Source organism: Macaca thibetana, chromosome 14 (genome assembly GCF_024542745.1).
Source record: "Macaca thibetana thibetana isolate TM-01 chromosome 14, ASM2454274v1, whole genome shotgun sequence".
Lineage (NCBI taxonomy): Eukaryota > Metazoa > Chordata > Mammalia > Primates > Cercopithecidae > Macaca > Macaca thibetana.
The window spans coordinates 11386946-11409847 of record NC_065591.1 but is presented as its reverse complement, the minus strand read 5'-3'; the positions used below and the strand labels follow the sequence as shown (position 1 = coordinate 11409847).

Here is a 22902-nt window from a genome sequence, read left to right as displayed (position 1 = left end):
CCCACAGGGCCCCGGAGGCACCCAGCAGCGCCCCACAAAAGCACCGGGAGGCGACTTTGGTTCTGGTTTATTGCCCCTCAGCAGGCAGCGGGAGTCAAGGCCTAGGTTGGGGCTGCCCGGCTCAACCAGCGGGTCTAAACAGTGTGTGCAGGGGCGCCGTTCGCGCCCTCCAGGGAAATGCACCGTCGGGAATGTTTCGAAGTCAGTCGAGGAAAGAGTCGGCCCCTGGTCGTGGGGGATTAGGGCGGGGCAGAGCGGGGCGGGGCCACGCCGCCAGGCCAGTAGGTCCCGCCGGCAGCGATCAAACGTCGAGGGAGGAGGCGGGGGACAGGGAGGGGGTTCGAGAGGGCGTGGCAGGCGCCGGCCCCGCGCCCCCAGCGCCCAGCACTCGCCACTGGAAGATGCTGGCGTCCTTGCCGCCCAGCGAGACGAGGTGCGAGTCGTCGTGCGTGAACCGGACGCTGGTCACGTGGCTGCCGTGGCCCCCGTACATGCGGCTCGGCGCCTGGGCGGGAGGGAAGAGTTGCAGTGGCGGCGGAGCCCTCGGGCCCACCCGTCCCACCCCGGCGGCCCCCGCGGCCTCACCTTGGCACGAGCGCACGGGTACTGGAATAGATGCACTTTGCAGAAGTCGTCGGCCACCGCCACCACGCGCTCGTTGTGGGAGCGGCACAGGGAGTTGATGTCGGTCCCATCGGAGCCGTCCGGCCACACGCCTAGCACAGTGGCCGGCCTCAGCCCGACCTCCTACCCACCGCCACCCACGGCCCAGAGCTACACCGTTTCAGGCGCTCCGGCAGCCGCAGCCACCCACTGTCGCGTTCCAGGAAAGCCTTCCCGGTCCCGAGGGCCGGAGGGGCCTCCTGGGCTGGATCTTCAGGTTTCTGGACTCTCACCCAATGACACACGCCCAGCGTTCCGAGCCCAAACTGGGCTCCACCTTGTCCCCCACCCCTCCAGCAGGGTTCCACGCCCCTGCTCACCGTAGACGTGGAAACCCAGCACACAGGTGTAGGTAGCCCATTCCCGGTCTCGGCTCTCATAGCGATTCTTCAGCTGCTTGCAGCCTCCAGCCACGTCCCCTGGGGAGAGGGAGCCCGCCCAGCTCAGCTCTCACGCTGCCCTCAGTAGGGAAGATGCCAGGAAAAGCCAGATTGGAAAGACTGGCATGAAACCCAGCGATGGCATGTGATCTGGTCACTGTAGTAGTGACCTCCTCCCCCTGTGAAACCCACCCTGTGTGCGTCCTGTCCTGAGCACTGGCTGAAGTTCTAACAGCTTCCATGAGTTCCTCCTCCCTAGATAAGTCAAGTCCTTCACACTTGCCCTGAGAAACTTTTCCCAAACAATCTTTTCTTAGAGCATTTTTCAGCTCCCTCAAGTCAACAAGACATGGTGTGAAACTCGTTGTTTCCAAATCACAAAATTTCTATGTATAATTCCAACTCCACTTTAACCCTATCTCCACTCCCTTATCTGACAACACCTCTAAGACCCCCCTACATAAAACCCACTCCAATTACCCTCTCCCCATGTCCTGCTCCACTGCCACTCACAGTAAAGAATCTCATAGTCCCCAGAATTGGACATGATGAAATTCCCATCCTTGGACCAGTCAAGATGAGTGATGAAGCTGGAGTGACCCTGGGAGCAAAGGTCAAGAGTTTTAAAGTATCCCATCCATTTCCCATCCCCAGAGCCCCCTTGATGCATCAGACCCCTGAGTTTCCCAGCTGTTATCATGCCCCACCACACGCCCCAACTTCCTCACCATACAGCGGCCAAAGCGGCTGGATTTGGCACCATCACTGGAAACACTATAGATGTAGATCACGTTGTCATGGGAACCAATGGCCAGGTACAACCCATCTGCAAATACAGTCACTCAGAGAGGGAAGGGCCAGGGACACATGTGAGTCCAGGGTTGGGGTGGCTCCCACCTGGGCTGTACCGGACCACTGAGAGCTGCTCATTGCCATCAATGACATCAGACACGATCTCTCTGGTCTCTGTGTCCAAAACCAACCACCTGGAAGGGAGGGGAGTGGAGGCAGATAGGAAGACAAAAAGGCAAGATGTGAGGAGACCCCCAGGTAGGCCACCCTGGGTAGGCTTGGGGATGGCAAATCAGAGCAGCTCAGAAACACACACAGAAAAGCTCTGATGTAGATGACAGGTCACATGTGCATTCTTTTTTTAGTTTGTTGTTGTTGTTGTTATTGTTCTGAGACAGAGTCTCACTCTGTCACCCAGGCTGGAGTGCAGTGGCAAGATCTCACCGCAACCTCCACCTCCTGGGTTCAAGTAATTATCATGCCTCAGCCTCCTAAGTAGCTAGAATTACAGGTGCGCACCACCATGCCCGGCTAATTTTTGTGTTTTCAGTAGAGAAGAGGTTTTCACCATGTTGGCCAGCCTGGTCTTGAACTCCTAACCTCAAGTGATCCACCCGCCTCAGCTCCCAAAACGCGAGGATTATAGGCATGAGCCACCGCACCCAGCCACCACTGCATTCTTATGCTGGGAGATGGAAAGGAGCTAAGTGTGGATAAAGGCTGAGGGGCTTCTAATGCCGTCTGAAAAAGGAATCTGAAACTACAGACCAGGGACCGACTACAAAGGCCCTGTGCAGGCTGGAAGCCTGTCACTTCCCTGTGTTTGTCTATGCCCCTCCCATTCCCACTGCTCTATCCTGGGCTGCCGCCTCCTCCACTCCCAGGCTTGGAGGAGACCGTGGTTGGGGGAGGGGGAGGAACGGTTACCACAGGAGAGGAGGGGAGCCCAGGTGGCAGGGGCTGCAGGGAGAGGCACGGAGGAGTGCCAAGGCGCAGGTGGCTCCTGGGCAGAGGCGGTCACTCTCGCCCACTCCCCCAGTACCAGGAACCCTTCCCAAACCTCCCTGCTTTCCCTCCTGGGAGTCCTGGCTCCCTCTCACCTCCCCGTGTTCAGTCCTACGGCCACAACTGCCCCACTCGGGTGGAAGTCAGCACAGAGACCAGTCTCCTGGGAGAGGGGAGAAGGTGAATTCAAGACAATGCCTTTCTAGTGAGGGAACCAGAGGGGACCCCTTGTCCTCCTGATAACTTCAAAGCCACTTACTCCCAAGGAAAAGATGGCAAGAGAGGGAAGGGACACCTGGGTGTCACTGGAGCCTAAACAGGGAGTGATATCAAAATATTTAACCACAGAACTGAGGCCAACAGCTGTGCCGAAGATTAACCATTTAGGTGCTGGACCAAGAGGAAGTCTGAGGGGTTCTGGGGGCAGCAGGGAATGCCCAGGTGGTACTAGAAGCATCAGCTTTTACCAATCAGTACAGAAGAATTAATATTTGAGTAACCAGTGCACCCATACCAGTACAAACTGGCCACCTCTGGGAGGCAGAAGGCAAGGTGCTAGGGAAGGCGTGGTGGTCACAGGTGTCCTGGTGGGTGTGGCATGGGGGATCCAGGGGCACAGGGCTCTACCTTGAGGTCGATGCTCCAGGCCAGCGCATGGCTCTCCCCATCCCACAGGCAGAGCTGCCGGTCATGGCCGCAGGTGAGGAAGCGGTTCTGGGAGGGGTGTGTGCAGAGCCCCCAGAGCTCATCAGTGTGGCCCTGCAGCACAGCATGACTGTCACTCCTGCCCCTCTCTCACACCCCTTTGCCCCTTCCTCCCCTGAGCCCTTAACCCCCAACCTGGATTACAGGGGAGAAGCCTTGGGCCAGATCTCCCCTCAGCAATGCATTCTTCGTGGTTCCCACCAGCAGCTCAGAGCCAAGCCCTTCAGCAATGGCTCGCACGGCCCCAAAGTGCTCAGGAATCTGCAGAGTGGTGGCAGAATGTCAAGAGCCCACTGACCATTGCTCTTCTCCCTCACTCCCTTGACCCCAGCCCAGCCCTCACCTCAGCCTCCTGGAGGGCCACCAACCCGGGCCCCCACTGTACCAGCCGGCGGTCCCGCCCGCCACCACTCAGCACTGTCCCGTCCCGCTGGAGACACAAGGCGAAGATGGAACCTTCATGAGCATGAGCCTGGGCCACAATCCCATAGGTCTCTGTTGGCAAAGCCCCAGGCAGGTCATGTTTTGGGGGTACAGGGGAGTGAGAAACGGCCAGCTTTGGCTGCCACAATAGAGTAAGAACTCCCAGCCATTGAATGCACCGACTACTATGTCTCATCCTCATACTGCCAACACATCTGTTATTCTCCCCATTTTACAAACAGGACAACTGAGACTCAGAGAAGTGCGGTAACTCCCTAAAGGCCAGGCAACTAATGGCAAAACTGGAATCTGAACCTGAGATCTGGCAAACACAAAGCTCCAGCCGTTTCTCCTTTGCTGTGCTGCCCACACCCTTCTAGACCAGCCCCCCAGAGAACTATCAACTCTCAAGGTAAAAAGGTGGGAAACCTGGCTGGGCGCAGTGGCTCACACCTGTAATCCCAGCACTTTGGGAGGCCAAGGTGAGCAGATCACTTGAGGTCAGGAATTCGAGACCAGCCTGGCCAACATGGCAAAACCCCGTCTCTACTAAAAATACAAAAATTAGCTAGGCGTGGTGGCGTGTGCCTGTAATCCCAGCTACTTGGAGACTGAAGAGGGAGGATCGCTTGAACCTGGGATGCAGAGGTTGCGGTGAACCAAGATCACACCACTGCACTCCAGCCTGGGCAACAGAGTAAGATCCCGTCTCAAAAAAAAAAAAAAAAAAAAAAAAAAAGATGGGAATGGGAAACCCTCTCTCTGTTCCCACAGAACCTCTGGAGTACTAGACTTCCCAGATGCCACCCCCAGCCGCATACCTTTGGCCCCACCCCTGCCCGGGGTCTTGGAATCTGAAGCGCTCCGCCCCCAGGTGAGAATGTTCCCCTCTGAGTCTCCAGTGAGAATGTCTCCATCCGGAAGGAACACAAAGCAAGGAATAAACTTGGGTTTCTTGTATTTCTAGCGGGAAGGGAGAGCAGACAGCAGAGGTCAAAGGGAAGGGCAAAAATTCAAAGTCGCAGGACAAGCCAGGTACAGTGGCTCACGCCTGTAATCCCAGCACTTTGGGAGGCCAAGGCAGGCGGGTCACCTGAGGCCAGGAGTTTGTGACCAGCCTGGTCAATATGGTGAAATCCCGCACTGCACTCCAGCTTGGGTGATAGAGCAAGGCACTGTCTCAAAAAAAAAGAGCTGGGAGCGACGGCCGACATGATGAAATGAAACCCTGTCTCTCTTAAAAATACAAAAATTAGCCGGGCATGGTGGCGCACATCTGTAATCCCAACTACTCCGGGAGGCTGAGGCAGGAGAATTGCTTGAACCTAGGAAGCGGAGGTCGCAGTGAGCCGAGATAGTGCCATTGCACTCTGGCCTGGGCGACAAGAGGAAGACTCCGTCTCAAAAAAAAAAAAAAAAAAAAAAAAAAGAAAAAGTCATAGGGCAGGTAGGGGTTAGGGAACCTTAGGGTCCATAGTACTCAGCCCAGTGCTTCCTCTTCCACTCTGCCCTCCCCATCACCTTCCACTTATCCATGCCTCACCCCAAAGACACCCTGTTTCCGGGTAAGGGTCCCATTCCCAGGAACCCCTACTCCACCACTCCAATTCCAGAAGTGGACGTGAGATTTCCCACTGGTGACGATGCAGCTGCTGTCACGAGGGTTGAAGCCAACGGCCAGGACTGAGTCATTTGTACTCTGAAGGGAAGACACTAGATTCAGCCACCCCAAGCCCTGGATACCTTCGCTCTACTTGACTCTCCTCAATTTGCATCATGACAGCTGGCTGGTAGAGGCCCAGAAACCCCAGGACAACCCTTCTTTCAAGACCCTGGTCCCCTAAAAGCACTATTCCCTGTCAATCATAATTAATCACCCTAATACCTAAGATATTATCCCTCATGAGGTCAGAACCCATGTCACAAATGAAGAAACTAAGGGTCAGAGAAGCTAGGAGATTTGCCCCATGTGACCCAGCCAAAAAGGAAGGAAATGTATGGGTGAGTCTGGAGCTCTCTGCACTCCACCACTCCCACCCCCAACCTCGGAGCCTCTCCAAGTCATGTGGACTCCTCACCTTGATCTCAGCCAGCTTCACTCCCCGGCTGCAGTCCCATACCGACAGCATGTGCTCATTGGAATCATCCACCACACAAAGAAAGGCACCCTGATCCTGAACAAAGGCGACACACAGGAGGGGCAGAGTGAACCCTGGAGGTCCAGGGTTCGTGGTTATTAGGTTAGGAGGTACCATCACAGATGGAGAGGGCAGAAGTTGACACACATGTCCCTTTCTCAAGACAACCACCTGGGTGAGGTTCAGGAAGGCCAGAACTTCCAAGGCTTCCTGGTGACATGCAAGAGTGGGGTTCCTAGGCAAGAATGGGGGTCTAGAGGCTTCAGGGCCAGCTCACCGCAGCTGAAAAGGCCAGGGCCCCAACACCCCGCTCGAAGGCCCCCAGTCCAATCTCCTGCAGTTTCAACAGCGTCTCTGAGTCCCAGATGTGAACCACAGGCTGCAGGGGCTGGTGAAGGAAGAAGAGTCAAGGTGTGAAGCAAAGCTGGAGTGCAATTACAGCGTGTCTGCCTGGTCCCTGACTTTGGCCTTACCTTTCCATCCTTATCCACTCCAGCTGTCTGTCCCGAGGCTACCCGAACACCATCAGGGTGAACAGCAAGGCTAAGGTGGGGGGAAGACACTCTAGGGAAAGGGTCTCTCAAGACCATCCAAGACACCTTCTCCAAGCTTGCAGAGCAGCAAGGCAACTCTTTTCCCCTGCTTCTCCACGCCCCCAGACCCTCTTCCTGCCAAGCCCACCATCCCCAGGCCCCTCACCATCGAACGCAGTCTGTGTGCCCCCGGTAATGTCTCTGGCCGCCGCCTCCAGGACCCCCTGGGCCTCCTCCAGGCCGGTACAGCACCACCACGCAGGCGATGAAGTAGACCACCTCCCCCGAGCGCAGCACAAACAGATTAGAGCGGGAATCACGACCCCTGTACCCGTAACTGGGGCGGAGATCACGGTCAAGGAAAGGGCAGATCAAGGGCAGGAGGAGGAAGAGGGGAGAAAGACAGAGCTTCTGGCTGGCAGGGCCTGGAGCAGAATGATGGTAGGAGAGGATCTAGAAGGCTCCTTGTCCCCATAGACCCAGGAGAAAACTGTAAAGGGAAGAGGGGTCCCGAGGTGGGAAAGGTGGTTCCCATGGGACCGGAGGGGGCAGGATACACCCAGTCAAGGCAGAGGGTCTCCGGCGGTGGGCCGCTCGGCAGCTCCTCCAGGCTGCGGATGCCAGACGGGATGTACATGGTAATGGGGCGGCCTCGAAGGAACATCTTCACTGAGATGCCTTCTACAGAGAAAAGGGGTGGTGTCAACTACCACCCACAACCCCCCTTCCAGGAAAGACAGAGCAGAACCCTAGCCACCACACCTCACAGCCCAAAATAGCTCCTAGGGCTACAGCCCAAATCCTAACCCTGCCATCCAAGTTTTTCCCTCTGTTCCTCTGTACGTACCCAAATTGTAATTGCTCCTCCGAGACCCAGGGCCCCCGGGGCTAGAAAGGGGGTCTTTTCCCCCACGGCTGTTGGGAAGAGAAAAAGCACAGGGACTGGGGTCAGGGCCAAAGACCTAAGCGGGGAGGGGCAGGACACAAGAAAAGAGGTCACTGCAGAAACCACAGTCACCTCTGCAGGCCTGTAGTTTGCTTCGTGAGTATCAGGGCCCTAGTAGATGGAGACTTTTAGTTCCATTTAAGAGGTAAGAAGATTGAGGCTGAGGCCGGGCGTGGTGGCTCAAGCCTGTAATCCCAGCACTTTGGGAGGCCGAGACGGGCGGATCACGAGGTCAGGAGATCAAGACCATCCTGGCTAATACGGTGAAACCCCGTCTCTACTAAAAAAATACAAAAAACTAGCCGGGGGAGGTGGCGGGCGCCTGTAGTCCCAGCTACTCGGGAGGCTGAGGCAGGAGAATGGCGTGAACCTGGGAGGCGGAGCTTGCAGTGACCTGAGATCCCGCCATTGCATTCTAGCCTGGGAGACAGAGCAAGACTCCATCTCAAAAAAAAAAAGAGAAGATTGAGGCTGAATGAGTGCACAGCACAAGGCCACAAAGGTTGGAAGAGGCAGTGCAGGGTGCCAGAGCCCTCTCTCTCCTCCAGACCACCAGGCCTCAGTCTCGCTCTGTCGCCCAGGCTGCAGTGCAATGGCGTGACCTCAGCTCACTGCAACCTCCGACTCCTGGGTTCAAGCAACTCTCCTGCCTCAGCCTCCCCAGTAGCTGGGATTAAAGGTGCGTGCCACTAGGCCTCGCTATTGACCTTTTCATTTCCCCATCCGTAAAATGGGACCAAAGGGAGTCCAGAATGTACACCAGCCCCGCCTCTCAGGGATCCAGGAGGCAAGCAAGAAAGTCCACATCTCTCCAGAGATTCCTGTCGTTCGATAACAGTAAGGTGATAGTGTCTCTTCAGAGAATAAAGCACAGGCCAAAGACAGGGCTAGAATAACATTCGGGTGTCCTAGGGCCCGCACATACTCTGAGGCAACCACATTCGGCCACTAGGACGTCCCCGTGCCCTCTAGAAGTAAATATTAATAGAGTGGTACTTGATAGATCCAGCGGAAAGAGGGCTGAAGCTCTAGGGACAGCCATCCATGAAAGCCATGGGAGCTTCTAGAAAAGCCTCTTGGGATCTCGGAAGGTTTGCTGTGATGTAGTGGAAAGGGTAGGGGAACTGGAGTCAGGAAGAGTTAGGTTCAAATCCTGACTCTAGCTGTGTGACCCCAGGCAAATGACTTACCCTCTCTGAGCCTGCCTCCTCACCTGTGCAATGGACAGCATGAGACCACCTACCCCCCAAGGATGTTGTGGGGACTGACTGAGATGGAGGAGGTCGAGGGTTTAGCACAGTGCCGGGTACACAGCAGGTGCCCCAGGAGTGTTTGTTTCCTTATTCCTGTTGGGCAATCAGGTCCCCCCACCCCACCCAGGGATGTGAGGTGAAAGATGTGGAAAGTCGAGAGCCTGCGCCTGGGGCGGGGTGGATTAGGGGAAGCCTCACCCACCTCTCCGTGCTCCCGGACCGCACTAACAGGTTGGCGGAGGAAATTGCCTTCCTGGAGAGCTTCTGCCGAGGCCGCTCTGAGGGGGATGAGGAGGAGGAAGAATTTCTTCGCGGCCTGGTGGGGGCATAGTGAAGGTCATTCCCTCCAATTGTGCTCCGCAATCCCACCACCCCTCCCAGCTTCCGCCACAGGACCACAGGACACCTACGTGTCAGCACGCTGTGGGGGCTGCAAGGGCCTGAGGATTCCCGGGGGGCCGGGAGAGCCAGCACCACTGCTGCTGCTGCCCCCTCCTTCAGATTGGGTCCCACTAGGCTCTTCGCTGGCCCCCTGAGGGGCTGGGGGTCCATTGCTCAGGCCAGGGGGTCCAGGGGATGTCTTGAACTCCACCTCTGTCTCCGTCTGGGTGCCTCGGCTCACCAACGAAGGGGTGCACGTGGGTGGCAGTCCTGGGGGCGCTGCAAAACTGCTGGAGAGATGATGAATTAACCTGAAGCCCCAGAGGCCCCAAGGAGGAGGGAAAATGGGGCGTGCCCACATGCATACCTGTCCCCTGGAGGAGCTGGTGTGCCAGAGACCTGCAGGGAGGAAGGCGGCACCTGCAGCCGTAGCAGGCGAAGGGCTTCTGCCAGGGCTGCCTTTACCAGCTCCATCTCCTGCTCCTGCACCCGAAGCCGCTGGCTCAGAGACTGCAGGGCCTCCCGAGCAGGGCCCTCACCTGGGAAAAGGGCAAGAGGTACTCAGAATGTACCCATCACCTGAAGAAAGCGTAGAGGGGATTCTGTCTCCCCACAGCTTTCCATGTGTCCAGTAGTACTACCCCTTTCAAGCAGCCCCAGGCTTGGATGCTCATCCAGAGGGGAGGAGACGGTGGTAGAGGATCAAGGGCCTCCTTCTGGCAGGGCAGGCGAGAAACCTGGCAAAGCTCCCTTCCTGCTGCCGTCTCAGCCTCCGCAAAGGCTGGGAGTACCATGGAGTACCAGGGGGGAAATATGGAGTACTGCCGAGGAACGTGGGAGCCACAGAGAGAGGCGCCGCACTGGTGAGGGGAGGGACCGCAGCCCTCCCCACGCGCCCACAACAAGCTCAGGTCTCCAGCGAAAGCAGAGTAACTGAGCCGGGGGAACACCAGGAGAGGATGGGGCACGGGAATGGAGTCATACTGAGGACCCAGAGTACAGGAAAAGAGATCCAGAGTGACAGGAGACAGTGTGGGTTGTGAACAGAGTCACAGTGAAGGTCTCAGGGGACGGCGGTCAGAAGGAAAAAGACCTGAAATACCAGAAGGGGCCCGGAGTAACGCAGAGGGCAGGGAAACATCGAGGGGCCCGGAGTTACATGGGGGGTAGAATGACGCTGGGGAAGCCCGAAGTGACAGGACCCAAGCAACTAGGGAGGGGGACCGGAGGAACTGTGGAGGATGCTCGGAGCCCCTGCGGCGGAGGAGCACGCGGGGACGCCTCCAGACAGCCGTCCAGCTCTGGAGGAGCCCGACGAGCCGGGCGCTCCGGGAAGGGGCACGCCGCCCGCCCCGCCCCGTACTCACCGGGCCCCGCGGCCCCGTCCATCCGGCCCCCGGGTTGCTCCGAGCGGCGGCGGCGGAGGAGGCGTCTAAGCCGCGGGGGCCACGGCCGGGGAGAGGGGAAGGGGAAGCACCCCGGGGCGCGCGCGAAGGGCGCCGTACCACCACCCCGCGGGGGCGCTATCGGGCGCGGGGAAGGGGCCTGGAGGGGGCGCTGTGGGCCCGGGGCCGCAGTCCCCAGACCCCCCCGGGCCCTCAGACTCTCCCGGGGCCGCTCTCGGCTCCCGGGGGTGGGGTGGCGGGGCCGTCCGGGGCCACAGCGCCGCAGCACAAACAGGCGCCGGACGCGGAGCCGCCAGGAAGCGCGGGAGGGGGGGCGGGCCCGAGGGGGGGCCGGGCCGCCTGGTAACCCCTCCCTGTCCGGGCCTCGCCGCTCAGTACGGGGGCGGGGCTAGCCGGCTGACCCCCTGGCCTGCTACCGGCCTCCCGCTCCAGGCCCTTCCCGGATCCCCGCCCCCGGATTCCCAGGGGACGGGATAGGGAGCGCCCGCCCCGAGGTCTCCGCCCCCCAGCCCCTAACCCCTCAGGGCTGAACGGACCAGCCCCACCACTTCCGCGAGGGTCAGGGGCGGGGTCACAAAACGGGCACTCGGCCTAGGGGCGGAGTTTCTCCAAAGGGGCAAGGCCAAGGCATCCTGTATTGGGGCTGACAGGGCGGCGGGTTATTAAGGCTGAGGATGGGAGGATGCTCAGGGTATTGGGGTCAGGATGGCATTAGCCCAGCTCAAGCCAGGCCGGGCTGACTCAGCATCCTGCCCCAGCCAAGTTCCATCCCCGACACCTCTGCACTCCCTTGGGCAGAGATGGGAGATGGCGCCGGTGTTACCCCTGGTGCTGCCCCTGCAGCCCCGCATCCGCCTGGCACAAGGGCTCTGGCTTCTCTCCTGGCTGCTGGTGCTGGCTGGTGGCCTCATCCTCCTCTGTAGCGGGCACCTCCTGGTCCAGCTGAGGCACCTTGGCACCTTCCTGGCTCCCTCCTGTCAGTTCCCTGCCCTGCCCCAGGCTGCCCTGGTAGCGGGTACGGTGGCTCTAGGCACAGGACTAGTGGGTGTAGGAGCCAGCCGGGCAAGTCTGAATGCAGCTTTATACCCTCCCTGGCGAGGGGTCCTGGGCCCGATGCTGGTGGCTGGGACGGCTGGTGGTGGGGGGCTCCTGGTCATCGCCCTCGGGCTAGCCCTGGCTTTGCCTGGGAGTCTGGATGAGGCGCTGGAGGAGGGCCTGGGGACTGCCTTGGCTCACTACAAGGACACAGAGGTGCCTGGGCACTGTCAGGCCAAAAGGCTGGTGGATGAGCTGCAACTGAGGTACCAATGCTGCGGACGCCACGGGTACAAGGATTGGTTTGGGGTCCAGTGGGTCAGCAGCCGTTACCTGGACCCCAGTGACCAGGATGTGGTTGAGTGAGTGATTTGCGTCTCCCTTCCTCCTCCTCCTCCTCCTCCTCCTCCTCCTCCGCCGCCGCCGCCGCCTCCTCCCTAGACAGGCTCCCTCCTGCTGCCTTGAATCTCCACCTGGCTCAGAGGGGCAATAGTAGAGCATAGTAGCTGAGAGACTGGTTACAGCTCTGCCATTTATTAGCTGTGAAACCCAGGGCATGTTACCAAACCACCCTGGGCCCATTCCTTTACCTGTAAAATGGAGATAATAGTACCTATCTGATAGGTACCTATCTGATAGAGTTGTTGTGAAGATAAGTGAATTATGCTTGGCTGGCACATAGTACAGCAGTCAGTAAATGTTTTACCATTCTTTTTCCCTTCTCAATACCTGTGCCCTTCAGTCCCTCCCCCAGGCCTCTATCTCCAGACATCCTAATCTCTCTATCCCTCCCTTTGCAGCCGGATCCAGAGCAATGTGGAAGGCCTATACCTGACTGATGGGGTCCCTTTCTCCTGTTGCAACCCCCACTCACCCCGGCCTTGCCTGCAGAACCGTCTTTCAGACTCCTACGCCCACCCCCTGTTCGATCCCCGACAACCCAACCAAAACCTCTGGGCCCAAGGGTGCCATGAGGTGCTGCTGGAGCACTTGCAGGACTTGGCAGGCACACTGGGTAGCATGCTGGCTGTCACCTTCCTACTGCAGGTGAGTCAGCAAAGCATCTGAGGCCTCCTCCCACCGGGGACTCCTCACTCACTCCAACCCTGGGCCTCCTGGAACCGCTGACTCTCCCTAACACTTTCCCCTTGCTTCCCCCACAGGCTCTGGTGCTCCTCGGCCTGCGGTACCTACAAACAGCACTGGAGGGGCTTGGAGGGGTCATTGATGGGGAAGGAGAGACCCAGGGCTATCTCTTTCCCGGTGGGCTGAAAGATATGCTGAAAACAGCATGGCTACAGGGAGGGGTTGCCTGCAGGCCAGCACCTGAGGAGGCCCCACCAGGAGAGGCACCTCCCAAGGAGGATCTATCTGAGGCCTAGAGGCCTGGAGCTTGGGGTGAGGAAGAGGAAGGGATGGACACGTCTAAAAACCTCACAATTCCTTACCAAGGCTCCAGGTTGGGGGGATCGTGGGATTAGAGGGGCTAAGGATAGTTAGCAAGCTGGACTGGGGTAAGAAAGAAAACCAGATGCCCTACTAGCCCTTGTAGCCAGAACCACCAGGGAACAGCAAAGAACAGAGTGATGGGAAAGTGACATGGGAAGGCCTGGAGGCTGATTCTGGTACAGACTCAATAAAGCTTTTGGAAGGAAGCAATTGCTTTTTTTGTCAAGGGGATAGGGGCCTGGGAGAACTGATTTCTGTCTGATGGAGCAGCCAGGACTCCAAAGTTTGGACCCTGGCTCGACCTGTGCAGGAATAGGAGCCCACATCTGTAAGGATCAGAAAGCAAGAACCCAATGTAAGAAGCAAAGAAAAACAAGAGGCCCTTCCAGGTTGAGATTCTTTATTCTGGAGGTAGGAAAGGGGTCAGCATGCTCAGGTGGGGAGGGTCCGGCCCAGCTCCTCCAGCCCCCCAGTGCATGCCCAGCCCCAATAAGTTACCCAGTTAGTCAGCTGCCCTCCCTCCTGGGTCCTTTTGTTCCACCCTAGACAGGGCCAACCTGGCTCAATACAAGGGCTGCTTGTCCCCAGCCTGTGGGCAGTGCCACATGGCAGGCTGGGGGAGGGGTGAAGCAGCAGGACCATGCCCTGGGCCTGGAGGAGCAGAGGGGCCACTTCTGGCTCCAAGGGATCAGGACTTGGAAAACCACATCCTGGGCAGGCCTGGGGCCCAGTCCCACAAGGTCTGTGCCTGAAAAGAGGTGGTAGTTGGGGTGGGGCCGCCATCACACCTCAATTGCTGGGTCTGAGCCCCGGCCCTGCCGCTGCAGCTGCTCCTCCTGCTTCATCTTGGGCTTCTCTGTCCGTGTATGCCACACCAGTACCTGCGGCAGCAGGGATGCAGTGAGAGCCAGGCCCAGCTGTAGCCAGGCCTCTGAGACTCTCAGCCTGGAATGGATTCTCTAACCCTATCAAATATACAGCGTAGGCTTCAAAGTGTAAAGGGCAGGGTGGAGGAAGACTTAGTGCCTCTAAAGTAGGGCCTTGGCTGGGCGCAGTGGCTCATGCCTGTGATCCCAACACTTTTGGGAGGCCGAGGTGGGTGGATCACGAGGTCAGGAGATCGAAACCATCCTGGCTAACACCGTGAAACCCCGTCACTACTAAAAATACAAAAAATTTGCTGGGCGTGGTGGCGGGCGCCTGAGGCAGGAAAATGGTGTAAACCCAGGAGGCGGAGCTTGCAGTGAGCCGAGATTGTGCCACTGCACTCCAGCCTGGGCGACAGAGCAAGACTCCGTCTCAAAAAAAAAAAACAAAAAACGGGGCCTTATTCCTTTATCCTCTCTGTGCCACATGGGTTTCCAGAACTCAGGGCAGAGTGACAGGGACCACTTCCCCCCGCTGGTTCCCAGCTTCCCCTTCAGTAGAGTCAGCAAGGCTGATCAGAGGTCTGGAGAGGCCCTCCCGATTAAACTACCCATTCCCAGAGTCTCACTGTACCTCCCCCATCACCTGTCCATCCCAGAGCCAGGTTTCTATGCCCACCTGCATTCCCTTACCCGAGTGCAGTTGGCAGCCCGTGGCTCCAGGTCCTTGGGATCCACAAGGTGGCTCAGAAGACTGCTCTCCAGGTGGCCCCGGGGAGCAGTGGAATCAAACTGGGCATTGGGCTTAGCTAACAGCAAGGGCAGGGCCACAGCAAATCCAGCCATATCCACAGGGAAGGGCCTGTTGGGCTCCCATGCTGTGTGGAAGCCTACTACCCGGCCGTCCTGTACCTGAGGGCCCTCAAATCGCAGGCCGCCCACCAGCCCCACAGGCCACACTGAAACACCACGGGTCCAGCGCATCTAATAGAGGTCAGGAGAGAAGAAACAGAGGGGTGGTCCAGGGAAGGGATCAGCAGAAAGAGCCACCTGGCTCACTCTGCCCCAATGCTTCCAGCCCCTCACCCAGCAGCCAATGGCAACACTGCTAACCAAGGTAACAAAGCTGGCCGCACCTGGTCTCTTGCCGCTCCCCATCCTGGTGCTCACCTCCTCAAACAGCTCCCGGCTGTAGGTGTTGTCATCGTCAGCAAAGTACACGACTCCTTGGGTCCCTGGTGGTGGTGGGTCCTTCTCCCCACCCACAGCACCTCCTCTGCCCCGGAGCCAGTCCAGGGCCTTGTTCCGCTGCTCAACACCACGGGGATGAACCCAGCCAGGCTCGCCCTCCCTAAGCCGCTGCGCTTTGGGTGTGAGGACCACCAGGTGTGTGAAGAGGAGGCCAGAGGCAGCCAGCAGCCCTGAGACCAGCGGGGTGGGACTCTCAGCATCCTCCACCAGCAGCCAATGCAGCCGGGGCACCAGGCTCAGTGTCTGGGACAGCCGTACCAGCTCTGCCTTCTGTACCAGCCTGTAGTGGAGAGATGCAGCACAAGGGAAAGGGCAAGCACCATGTGCCCGCTCCAGCCAGGGCAGGCAGCTTCTGCTTCTCCCTTGGCCTTTCCCAGCCAATGCCTAAACTCCCTCTTTCTTGCCTGTCAACTTCATGCTAACACTCACCTGCCCTGTTCTTCTGCTCCATGTCCATCACCCACCTCAACCCCAGAGTTCTGGCTGTGGTAGACTATAAATTAAGGGCACAGGGCCAGGTGTGATGGCTCACGCCTGTAATAACACTTTGGGAGGTCGAGGCGGGTGAATCACCTAAGGTCTGGAGTTCCAGACCAGCTTGGCTAATATGGTGAAACCCCATTTCTACTAAAAAACTACAAAAATTTGCTGGGTGTAGTGGCGCATGCCTTTAGTAATCTCAGCTACTTGGGAGGCTGAGGCAGGAGAATCACTTGAACCTGGAAGGCAGAGGTTGGAGCGAGCTGAGATTGTGCCATTTCACTCCAGCCTGGGCGATAACAGCAAAACTCCATCTCTTAAAAAAAAAAAAAAAAAAAAAAAAAAGCCAGGCATGGTGGCTTATGCCTGTAATCCCAGCACTTTGGGAGGCCGAGGTGGGCAGATCACCTGAGGTCAGAGGTTCAAGACCAGCCTGCCCAACATGGTGAAACCCCGTCTCTACTAAAAATACAAAAAATTACCCAGGCATGGTGACAGGCGCCTGTAATCCTAGCTACTCGGGAGGCTGAGGCAGAAGAATCGCTTGAACCTGGGAGGCAGAGGTTGTAGTGAGCCGAGATTGTGCCACTGCACTCTAGCCTGAGCAACAAGAGCGAAACTCTGTCTCAAAAAAAAAATTAAGGGTACAGGCTTTAGGATCAGGTATATCTGGGTTTGAAATCCAGTTTTGTAACTTATTATGTGAGACAACTCGGGAAAATAGCTCAATCTCCCTGAGCCTCAGTTTCCTCAACTGTAAAATGGGAATCACAGTACTTTATAACAATGTTGTTTTAAAGATTAAATAAGAGCTGGGCACAGTGGCTCACACCTGTAATCCCAGCACTTTGGGAGGCCGAGGTGGGCGGATCATGAGGTCAGGAGATCAAGACCATCCTGGTTAACACGGTGAAACCCCATCTCTACTAAAATACAAAAAATTAGCCAGGCATGGTGACGGGCACCTGTAGTCTCAGATACTCGGGAGGCTGAGGCAGGAGAATGGCGTGAACACAGGAGGCAGAGCTTGCAGTGAGCCAAGATCGTGCCATTGCACTCCAGCCTAGGCGACAGAGCAAGACTCCATCTCAAAAAAGAAAAAATAAATAAAAAACAAAAATAAAGTACAGGCCGGGCGCGGTGGCTCAAGCCTGTAATCCCAGCACTTTGGGAGGCCGAGGCGGGCGGATCACGAGGTCAGGAGATCGAGACTATCCTGGCTAACATGGTGAAACCCCGTCTTTACTAAAAATACAAAAAAACTAGCCGGGCGTGGTGGCAGGCGCCTGTAGTCTCAGCTACTTGGGAGGCTGAGGCGGGAGAATGGCGTGAACCCGGGAGGCGGAGCTTGCAGTGAGCCGAGATCATGCCACTGCACTCCAGCCTGGGAGACACAGCGAGACTCCGTCTCAAAAAAAAAAAAAAAAAAAGTACAAAAAATTACTGGCCGGGCATGGTGGCTCACGCCTGTAATCCCAGCACTTTGAGAGGACGAAGTGGGCAGATCACCAAGTCAGAAGTTCCAGACCAGCCTGGCCAACATGGTGAAACCCCATCTCTACTAAAGATACAAAAAATTAGCCGGGCGTGGTGGCGCATGCTTGTAATCCCAGGTACTCGGGGGGCTGAGGCAGGAGAATTGCTTCAACACGGGAGGTGGAGGTTGCAGTGAGCCAAGATCACGCCACTGCACTCCAGCCTGGGCAACAGAGCAAGACCCCATCTCGGCAGGAGGGTGGGGAAGCGGGGAGAGAACAAAAGAAAAAAAAAAAAAGGAACAAACCAGGAATGTGGAACGTGGAACGTGGAACGTGGGGCTTGGCTCTTCTGTGCTTCTTTATCCTTCAGATCTACCTGCCTGTCCCAGGGCTGGTGGGGTGTGTGTGTATGTGTGCATGTCACAGGTGGGGTCTGGGACAGCCATCTGATTCCCAGAAGATGTATTAACACCCTTATGGCTACAGATCCAAAAACCACATTCCCCAACTGGTTTTATTAGTAAAACCAATTACATTTTGATTTAAAACAAAAGCAAATGTAAATCACTAAACACAGTGCCTGGTAGAGAGTAAACACACTGGGCCGGGCGCGGTGGCTCAAGCCTGTAATCCCAGCACTTTGGGAGGCCGAGGCGGGCGGATCACAAGGTCAGGAGATCGAGACCACAGTGAAACCCCGTCTCTACTAAAAATACAAAAAATTAGCCGGGCGCGGTGGCGGGCGCCTGTAGTCCCAGCTACTCAGGAGGCTGAGGCAGGAGAATGGCGGGAACCCGGGAGGCGGAGCTTGCAGTGAGCCGAGATCACGCCACTGCACTCCAGCCTGGGCAACAGCGTGAGACTCCGTCTCAAAAAAAAAAAAAAAAAAAAAAAAAAAAAGAGAGTAAACACACTGTAAGTAACAGCTGGTATAACTATTTCTGGACCCTAGGATGACTATCAGGCCAAGTGCTTTCAACTTTTTTTTTTTTTTTTTTTTTTTTTGAGATGGGTTCTCTCTCTGTCGCCCAGGTTGCATGATCTCCACTCACTGCAACCTCCGCCTTCCAGGCTCAAGCAATCTTCCCACCTCAGCCTCCAGAGTAGCTGGGATTACAGGCATGCAGCACCAAGCCCAGCTACCTTTTTTTTTTTTTTTTTTTTTTTTATAGAGACAAAAGTTTCACCATGTTGCCCAGGTTGGTGTCAAACTCCTGAGCTCAGGCGATCCACCAGCCTCGGGCTCCCAAAGTGCTGGGATTACAGGCATGAGCCACTGCGCCCAGACAAGCCCTTTCAACTTTAATCAGGGGGTTTTAACTTTCTCCCCAAAGGGTCCCTAAGGAGAGAGAGTTAATTCACTGCCAAGCTCAAAATTTATTTGAAATGTTATTGTTCTGTCTTATAATTTGGTAGGAATTTTGTATTTTCCTTCTAGAAAAACAACCATTTTTTCTTTTTTTTTGGTTTTGTTTTTGAGATAGAGTTTCACTCTTGTTGCCCAGGCTAGAGTGCAATAGTGTGATCTCAGCTCACTGCAACCTACACCTCTCAGGTTCAAGGGATTCTCCTGCCTCAGCCTCCCAAGTAGCTGGGATTACAGGCATGCGCCACCACACCTGGCTAATTTTGTATTTTTAGTAGAGACAGGGTTTTGCCATGTTGGCCAGGCTGGTTTTGAACTCGCGACCTCAGGTGACCCACCCGCCTTGGCCTCCTAAAGTGCTGGGATTACAGGCTTCAGCCACCGCGCCCCGCCTGAAAATGAACTATTTTCCCACAGATATTTTAGTATAGATGTGGTTCATTTATCCTGTCTTTGGCATGCCCTAGTTTGAGGAACAACTCCTAGCCCAGTGCCTCCCCAAACTCCTCATCAACTCCAACTCATTGGACAATGCAGACCTCTTGGGTGTACCAGAGCCCATACCTGGCATAGGTGGGGGTAACAACATAGATAGTAGGCAGGGCCTCGGGTTCAGGGGGCTGGGCAGGGGCAGGGGGTGGCCGTCGGAGTTCCGCTTGCAGCTGGGAAATCCTCAGATCCTTCTGCCGTAGCTGCTCGGCTGCTGCCCGCAGGGGAGGAAGGCAGTCACATGGCTGGCCTGGTCCCAGGAAGCATTAATGGGGAAAGAGGATGGGGGCAGAGAACCACAGAATGTTCAGCATCCCAAAGGGCCATAATCTTCTCATTAATTCCTAGACAATGCAGGTATCCCCTTATGACTTCCCTAGTAGCCTTTTCTACACCTCTGGTGTGGGAAACTCACTGCCTCAAGCAGCAGACCCTCTCCAACTTTAATAAATTCCATTGTTACAATTTTACGTTGGATATTGAGCTGATTCCATCTTTTCTATCTGCTGGTCCTAATTTTGCCTTCTGGACTCATAACAAGCTCATGTCCTTAAACAGGACAGTCTTTTCAGAGTCCAAGGTGCTAACTAACCATTACACTATAGAACCCCTTTAGGATAGTCTTTCAAATACCTGAGGATAACGCAGTAGCACTGTCCCTAAATCTTTGCATAAGGGGCAGGGTTCGATCCATTCCCTTGGCTGGGTGACCAAAGACTCATTGTTAAATTCATTGATTCCATTGTAGGATAAATATTTATTGAATACTCTTCCTAGGAGGCACTGCCTTAGGTGCTGAGGATACAGCAGGGAACAAAACAGACACAGTCCCTGCCCTCATCGAGCTTTCAGTTTAGCGGAGGAAGCAGACACTAAGCAAAGAAACAAATTAATAACATTATTACAAACTGTGATGGGGTCATGAAAAAAATAATCAGGATAGAGAATAAAAGGGAATGGAATAAGAATGGTATCTTTAGCTATGGTAGTCAGGGAAGGCCTCTCTGAGGAGGTGACATTTGAGCTAAGACCTGAAGGATGAGAAAGAGGCAGCCTGGAAAGAGCTGGAAGAAAAGCACCCCAAGTAGAGGGAACAAGTTAAGCGCTTAAGAGAGCAATGAGCCTGGGGTTTTCGAGAAACTGTCAGCAAGCCAGTCTGGCTGCAGCAGAGCGAGGGAGAGGGGTGGGAAATGGGGTTGGGAGAGGCGGACGGCAGCAGGATCATGCGGGGCCTTGCAGGCTCTGGGAAGGAGTCTGGATTTCATCCGAGGTGCGGCGGGCCGCCGCGGTGCGTTCTATAGAGGGGAGTGCGCCTGCGGCCGCAGAGCTGTCCGGAGGGTCGAGCGGATGAATGGTGTTTGCCGGGGGTTCATCCCCAGGGCGGGATGCACGGCGGCGGGCGCCCACGGGCCAGCCCGCCGCACCCCCGCCCCGCCCCGCTCACCGAGCTGTACCAGCGCGTAGAGGAGGCCGGCGATCGACACCAGGAAGTAGGCGAGAAACACGTTCTTCAGCTTCAGCTTCATGGCCGCGCCGCCGCCCGCGCCCGAGCAGGCGGGGTCTAGAGGGGACGAGGGGTTCCCGCCCCAACCCCCGGCGCCTGCCCACAGGCCCCGCCCCTCCACCGGCTCCGCCCTGCGTCCCGCCTTCCTCGCACTCCCCTACCAGCTCCTAGCCGGGGCTGGCAGCACCGCCCGGGCACGCTTCCGGTCATCTGTGCCCCCTTGTAGACTTGATTTCCGGTCCCACCGCCAGGCTCCGGGAACCACGGGGCGGTGACGTCACATCCGGCGTGCCAAACTCGCGTGGACGGCAGTCAAAATCCCGGGTAGGTGCAGAATCTCGGGTAGGTGCAGAATCTCGGGTAGGTAGGTGCACGTGGCACCTACCTCGCGACCCGCCCCCGATCACGGAATTGCATGAGAAAGCCAGTCCTGCCGTCCAGATCTTCACCTTATTCATCCAACCATCAGTCACGCCACCCAACAGCAGTTGCTCAATACTCATTACACAAATGAATGAAATCTAAGGCCCACCACATGATCCTCTGGGTGTCTCTCCTGGAATTATCACTATAATACTTTGAGATAGATAAGAAACTAAAGTTGACAAAAATTATGTCATTGCCACAAGGCAGTTTTGTGTCCTTTCTAGACACCTGATTCCGGCATCTCTAGTGTTTCCTCTGGCCCACATTTCTTCAACAGATGACAAAAAGGGTGCCAAGGAAGTGTTTTAACTACCAGGAAATTGATTGGAAATAGTTCCTGAGCTGGGGAATTCCAGGAATGCATCCCCTTCCTCCTCACAAGCACAAGCCATCCTTCTCATTTTTCCTTTAAAAAAAAAAAAAAGGGCCTGGCACAGTGGCTCATGACTGTAATCCTAGCACTTTAGAAGCCCAGGAGTTTCAGATCAAACTCGGCAACAAGGCAAAACCCCGTCTCTACAAAAAAACACAAAAATTAGCCGAGTGTAGTGGCGCGGGCCTACAGTCCCAGCTACTTGGGAGGCTGATGTGGGCGGCTGAGGCTGTGGTGAGCCGTGATCATGCCACTGCACTCCAGCCTGGGTGACTGGGTGAGACCCTGTCTCAAAAAAAGCCCTCCAACCCCCACCAAAAAGAGTTTCTGGTAAAATAATCTCTGACTTGTGGTCAGTCTACAAAATGAGGGGGAGACGGGGAACAGTATACTTCCTGTCACTAAAACAATGGGAAACTTTACAAAGTGCTGTTAGCTACAAGCAGAAGCCTTTAGGTTGGGCATGGTGGCTGATGCCTGTAATCCCAGCACTTTAGGAGCCTGGGAGGTCAAGGCTGCAATGAGCCGGGATCATGTCACAGCACTCCCAGCACTCCAGCCTCAGCAGTAGAACGAGACCCTGTCTCAACCCCCCACACCCCCCAAAAGTAGTAGCCTTTCGTTTGAGAAACAACTATCTGAACTTAACGGCTATTTCTATCCAAGAGGGACTCCATTGGCTCTGATAACCACTTACTAACTAGGCCTACTAAAATGTGATGACCTTGCTGGGCTCTTCTATGAAAATACCTAGCAACCCAAGGAAGGCTTGCACTTGCTCATTTTGCTGAATCAAGGTTGCTCATGCTGGCTGGGCACAGTGGCTCATCCATGTTATTCCAGCACTTTGGAAGGCCGAGGCAGGCGAATCACTTGAGGCCAGGAGTTCGAGACCAGTCAGGCCAACATGGTGAAACCCCATCTCTACTAAAAATACAAAAATCAGCCAGGCGTGGTGGCAGGTGCCTGTAGTCCTAGCTACTCAGGAGGCTGAGGCAGGAGAATCACTTGAGCCTGGGAGGCAGAGGTTGCAGTGAGCCGAGATCACGCCACTGCACTCCACCCTGGGCAACAACAGTGAGACTCCATCTCAAAAAAAAAACCAAAAAAAAGGATGCTTATGCTGAAGCCAAATGAAAATGTAAGGCCTATGGCCAGGCATGGTGGCTCATGCCTGTAATCCCAGCACTTCGAGAGGCAAGGCGGGCAGATCACCTGAGGTGAGGAGTTCAAGATCAGCCTGGCTAACATGGCAAAACCCTATCTCTACTAAAAATACAAAAATTAAGCTGGCCATGGTGGCAGGCGCCTGTAATCCCAGCTACAAGGGAGGCTGAGGTGGGAGAACTACCTGAATGCGGGAGGCGGAGGTTGCAACGAGCCAAGATCACACCACTGCACTCCAGCCTGGCGACAGAGTGAGACTCTGTCTAAAAAAAAATAAAAAATAAAAAAGTAAAAAATAAGGAAAGAAAAAGAAAAAGAAAAAAAAAAAAGGCCAGGCACGGTGGCTCACTCCTGTAATCCCAGCACTTTGAGAGGTTGAGGTGGGTGGATCAC

At 55.9% G+C, this 22902-nt stretch overlaps 6 protein-coding genes across 16 annotated transcripts in view; 4 read left to right on the top strand and 2 right to left on the bottom strand.

The window, feature by feature from the left end:
• POLR2G (RNA polymerase II subunit G) overlaps positions 1-22902 on the top strand; it is a 188755-nt gene that overhangs the window by 21099 nt on the left and 144754 nt on the right. The gene's annotated exons all lie outside the window — the stretch shown is intronic.
• GNG3 (G protein subunit gamma 3) overlaps positions 1-22902 on the top strand; it is a 440061-nt gene that overhangs the window by 328352 nt on the left and 88807 nt on the right. The window contains exon 1 of one of the 7 annotated variants that reach the window (XM_050757059.1): positions 7891-7896. The exons of the other annotated variants lie outside the window; for them this stretch is intronic. The gene's annotated coding sequence lies outside the window, so the exon portion shown is untranslated. Of the gene's footprint in view, positions 1-7890; positions 7897-22902 lie in introns of those variants that run through there. 7 annotated transcript variants of the gene reach the window in all.
• EML3 (EMAP like 3) lies at positions 51-10719 on the bottom strand. 3 transcript variants are annotated; one of them, XM_050756896.1, is made up of 22 exons: positions 10587-10719; positions 9587-9758; positions 9249-9506; positions 9041-9154; positions 7487-7554; positions 7197-7320; positions 6806-6976; positions 6580-6649; positions 6384-6494; positions 6047-6142; positions 5512-5667; positions 4790-4931; positions 3889-4040; positions 3681-3806; positions 3468-3599; positions 2936-3003; positions 1941-2029; positions 1772-1869; positions 1557-1644; positions 984-1082; positions 586-716; positions 51-505 (listed from the first exon to the last, which is right to left on the bottom strand). In XM_050756896.1, exons 1-22 carry the CDS (start codon positions 10606-10608, stop codon positions 302-304), a joined length of 2691 nt encoding a protein of 896 aa, XP_050612853.1. In that variant the 5' UTR covers positions 10609-10719; the 3' UTR covers positions 51-301. The 3 variants fall into 3 exon arrangements, with proteins under 3 accessions (XP_050612853.1, XP_050612851.1, XP_050612854.1); XM_050756894.1 differs by having other exon boundaries at positions 9249-9509; positions 10587-10704; XM_050756897.1 differs by lacking the exon at positions 5512-5667 and having other exon boundaries at positions 9249-9509; positions 10587-10704.
• ROM1 (retinal outer segment membrane protein 1) lies at positions 10891-13315 on the top strand. Its single transcript, XM_050756964.1, has 3 exons — positions 10891-12022; positions 12461-12707; positions 12824-13315. The coding sequence occupies exons 1-3, from the start codon at positions 11331-11333 to the stop codon at positions 13040-13042; spliced, it is 1158 nt and encodes a 385-aa protein (XP_050612921.1). The 5' UTR covers positions 10891-11330; the 3' UTR covers positions 13043-13315.
• The window catches only part of TAF6L (TATA-box binding protein associated factor 6 like), a 177370-nt gene continuing 167592 nt past the window's right edge, over positions 13125-22902 (top strand). The window contains exon 1 of the mRNA XM_050756911.1: positions 13125-13129. The gene's annotated coding sequence lies outside the window, so the exon portion shown is untranslated. The remainder of the gene's footprint in view (positions 13130-22902) is intronic.
• Positions 13493-20781, bottom strand: B3GAT3 (beta-1,3-glucuronyltransferase 3). Of its 3 annotated transcripts, none has more exons than XM_050756968.1 (6): positions 20484-20577; positions 19673-19911; positions 19115-19289; positions 15146-15506; positions 14669-14959; positions 13493-13990 (listed from the first exon to the last, which is right to left on the bottom strand). In XM_050756968.1, exons 2-6 carry the CDS (start codon positions 19731-19733, stop codon positions 13892-13894), a joined length of 987 nt encoding a protein of 328 aa, XP_050612925.1. In that variant the 5' UTR covers positions 19734-19911; positions 20484-20577; the 3' UTR covers positions 13493-13891. The 3 variants fall into 3 exon arrangements, with proteins under 3 accessions (XP_050612925.1, XP_050612923.1, XP_050612926.1); XM_050756969.1 differs by lacking the exon at positions 19673-19911 and adding an exon at position 14074 and having other exon boundaries at positions 13899-13990; positions 20484-20600; XM_050756966.1 differs by lacking the exon at positions 19673-19911 and having other exon boundaries at positions 20484-20781.

Excerpts from the sequence above, each read along its gene's own strand:
- EML3 (XM_050756894.1), bottom strand. The coding sequence starts at position 10,608 with ATGGACGGGGCCGCGGGGCCCG. Across the intron at positions 9,759-10,586 it reads GGACGGGGCCGCGGGGCCCG|GTGAGGGCCCTGCTCGGGAG; the intron begins GTGAGTACGGGG and ends CCCTTTTCCCAG. Across the intron at positions 1,645-1,771 it reads GCCGCTTTGGCCGCTGTATG|GGTCACTCCAGCTTCATCAC; the intron begins GTGAGGAAGTTG and ends CTTTGCTCCCAG.
- ROM1 (XM_050756964.1), top strand. The coding sequence starts at position 11,331 with ATGGCATTAGCCCAGCTCAAGCCAGGCCGGGCTGACTCAGCATCCTGC. Across the intron at positions 12,023-12,460 it reads AGTGACCAGGATGTGGTTGA|CCGGATCCAGAGCAATGTGG; the intron begins GTGAGTGATTTG and ends CTCCCTTTGCAG. Across the intron at positions 12,708-12,823 it reads CTGTCACCTTCCTACTGCAG|GCTCTGGTGCTCCTCGGCCT; the intron begins GTGAGTCAGCAA and ends CTTCCCCCACAG.
- B3GAT3 (XM_050756966.1), bottom strand. The coding sequence starts at position 20,565 with ATGAAGCTGAAGCTGAAGAACGTGTTTCTCGCCTACTTCCTGGTGTCG. Across the intron at positions 14,960-15,145 it reads GCCGGGAGCTGTTTGAGGAG|ATGCGCTGGACCCGTGGTGT; the intron begins GTGAGCACCAGG and ends GACCTCTATTAG. Across the intron at positions 13,991-14,668 it reads GGGCTGCCAACTGCACTCGG|GTACTGGTGTGGCATACACG; the intron begins GTAAGGGAATGC and ends CTGCTGCCGCAG.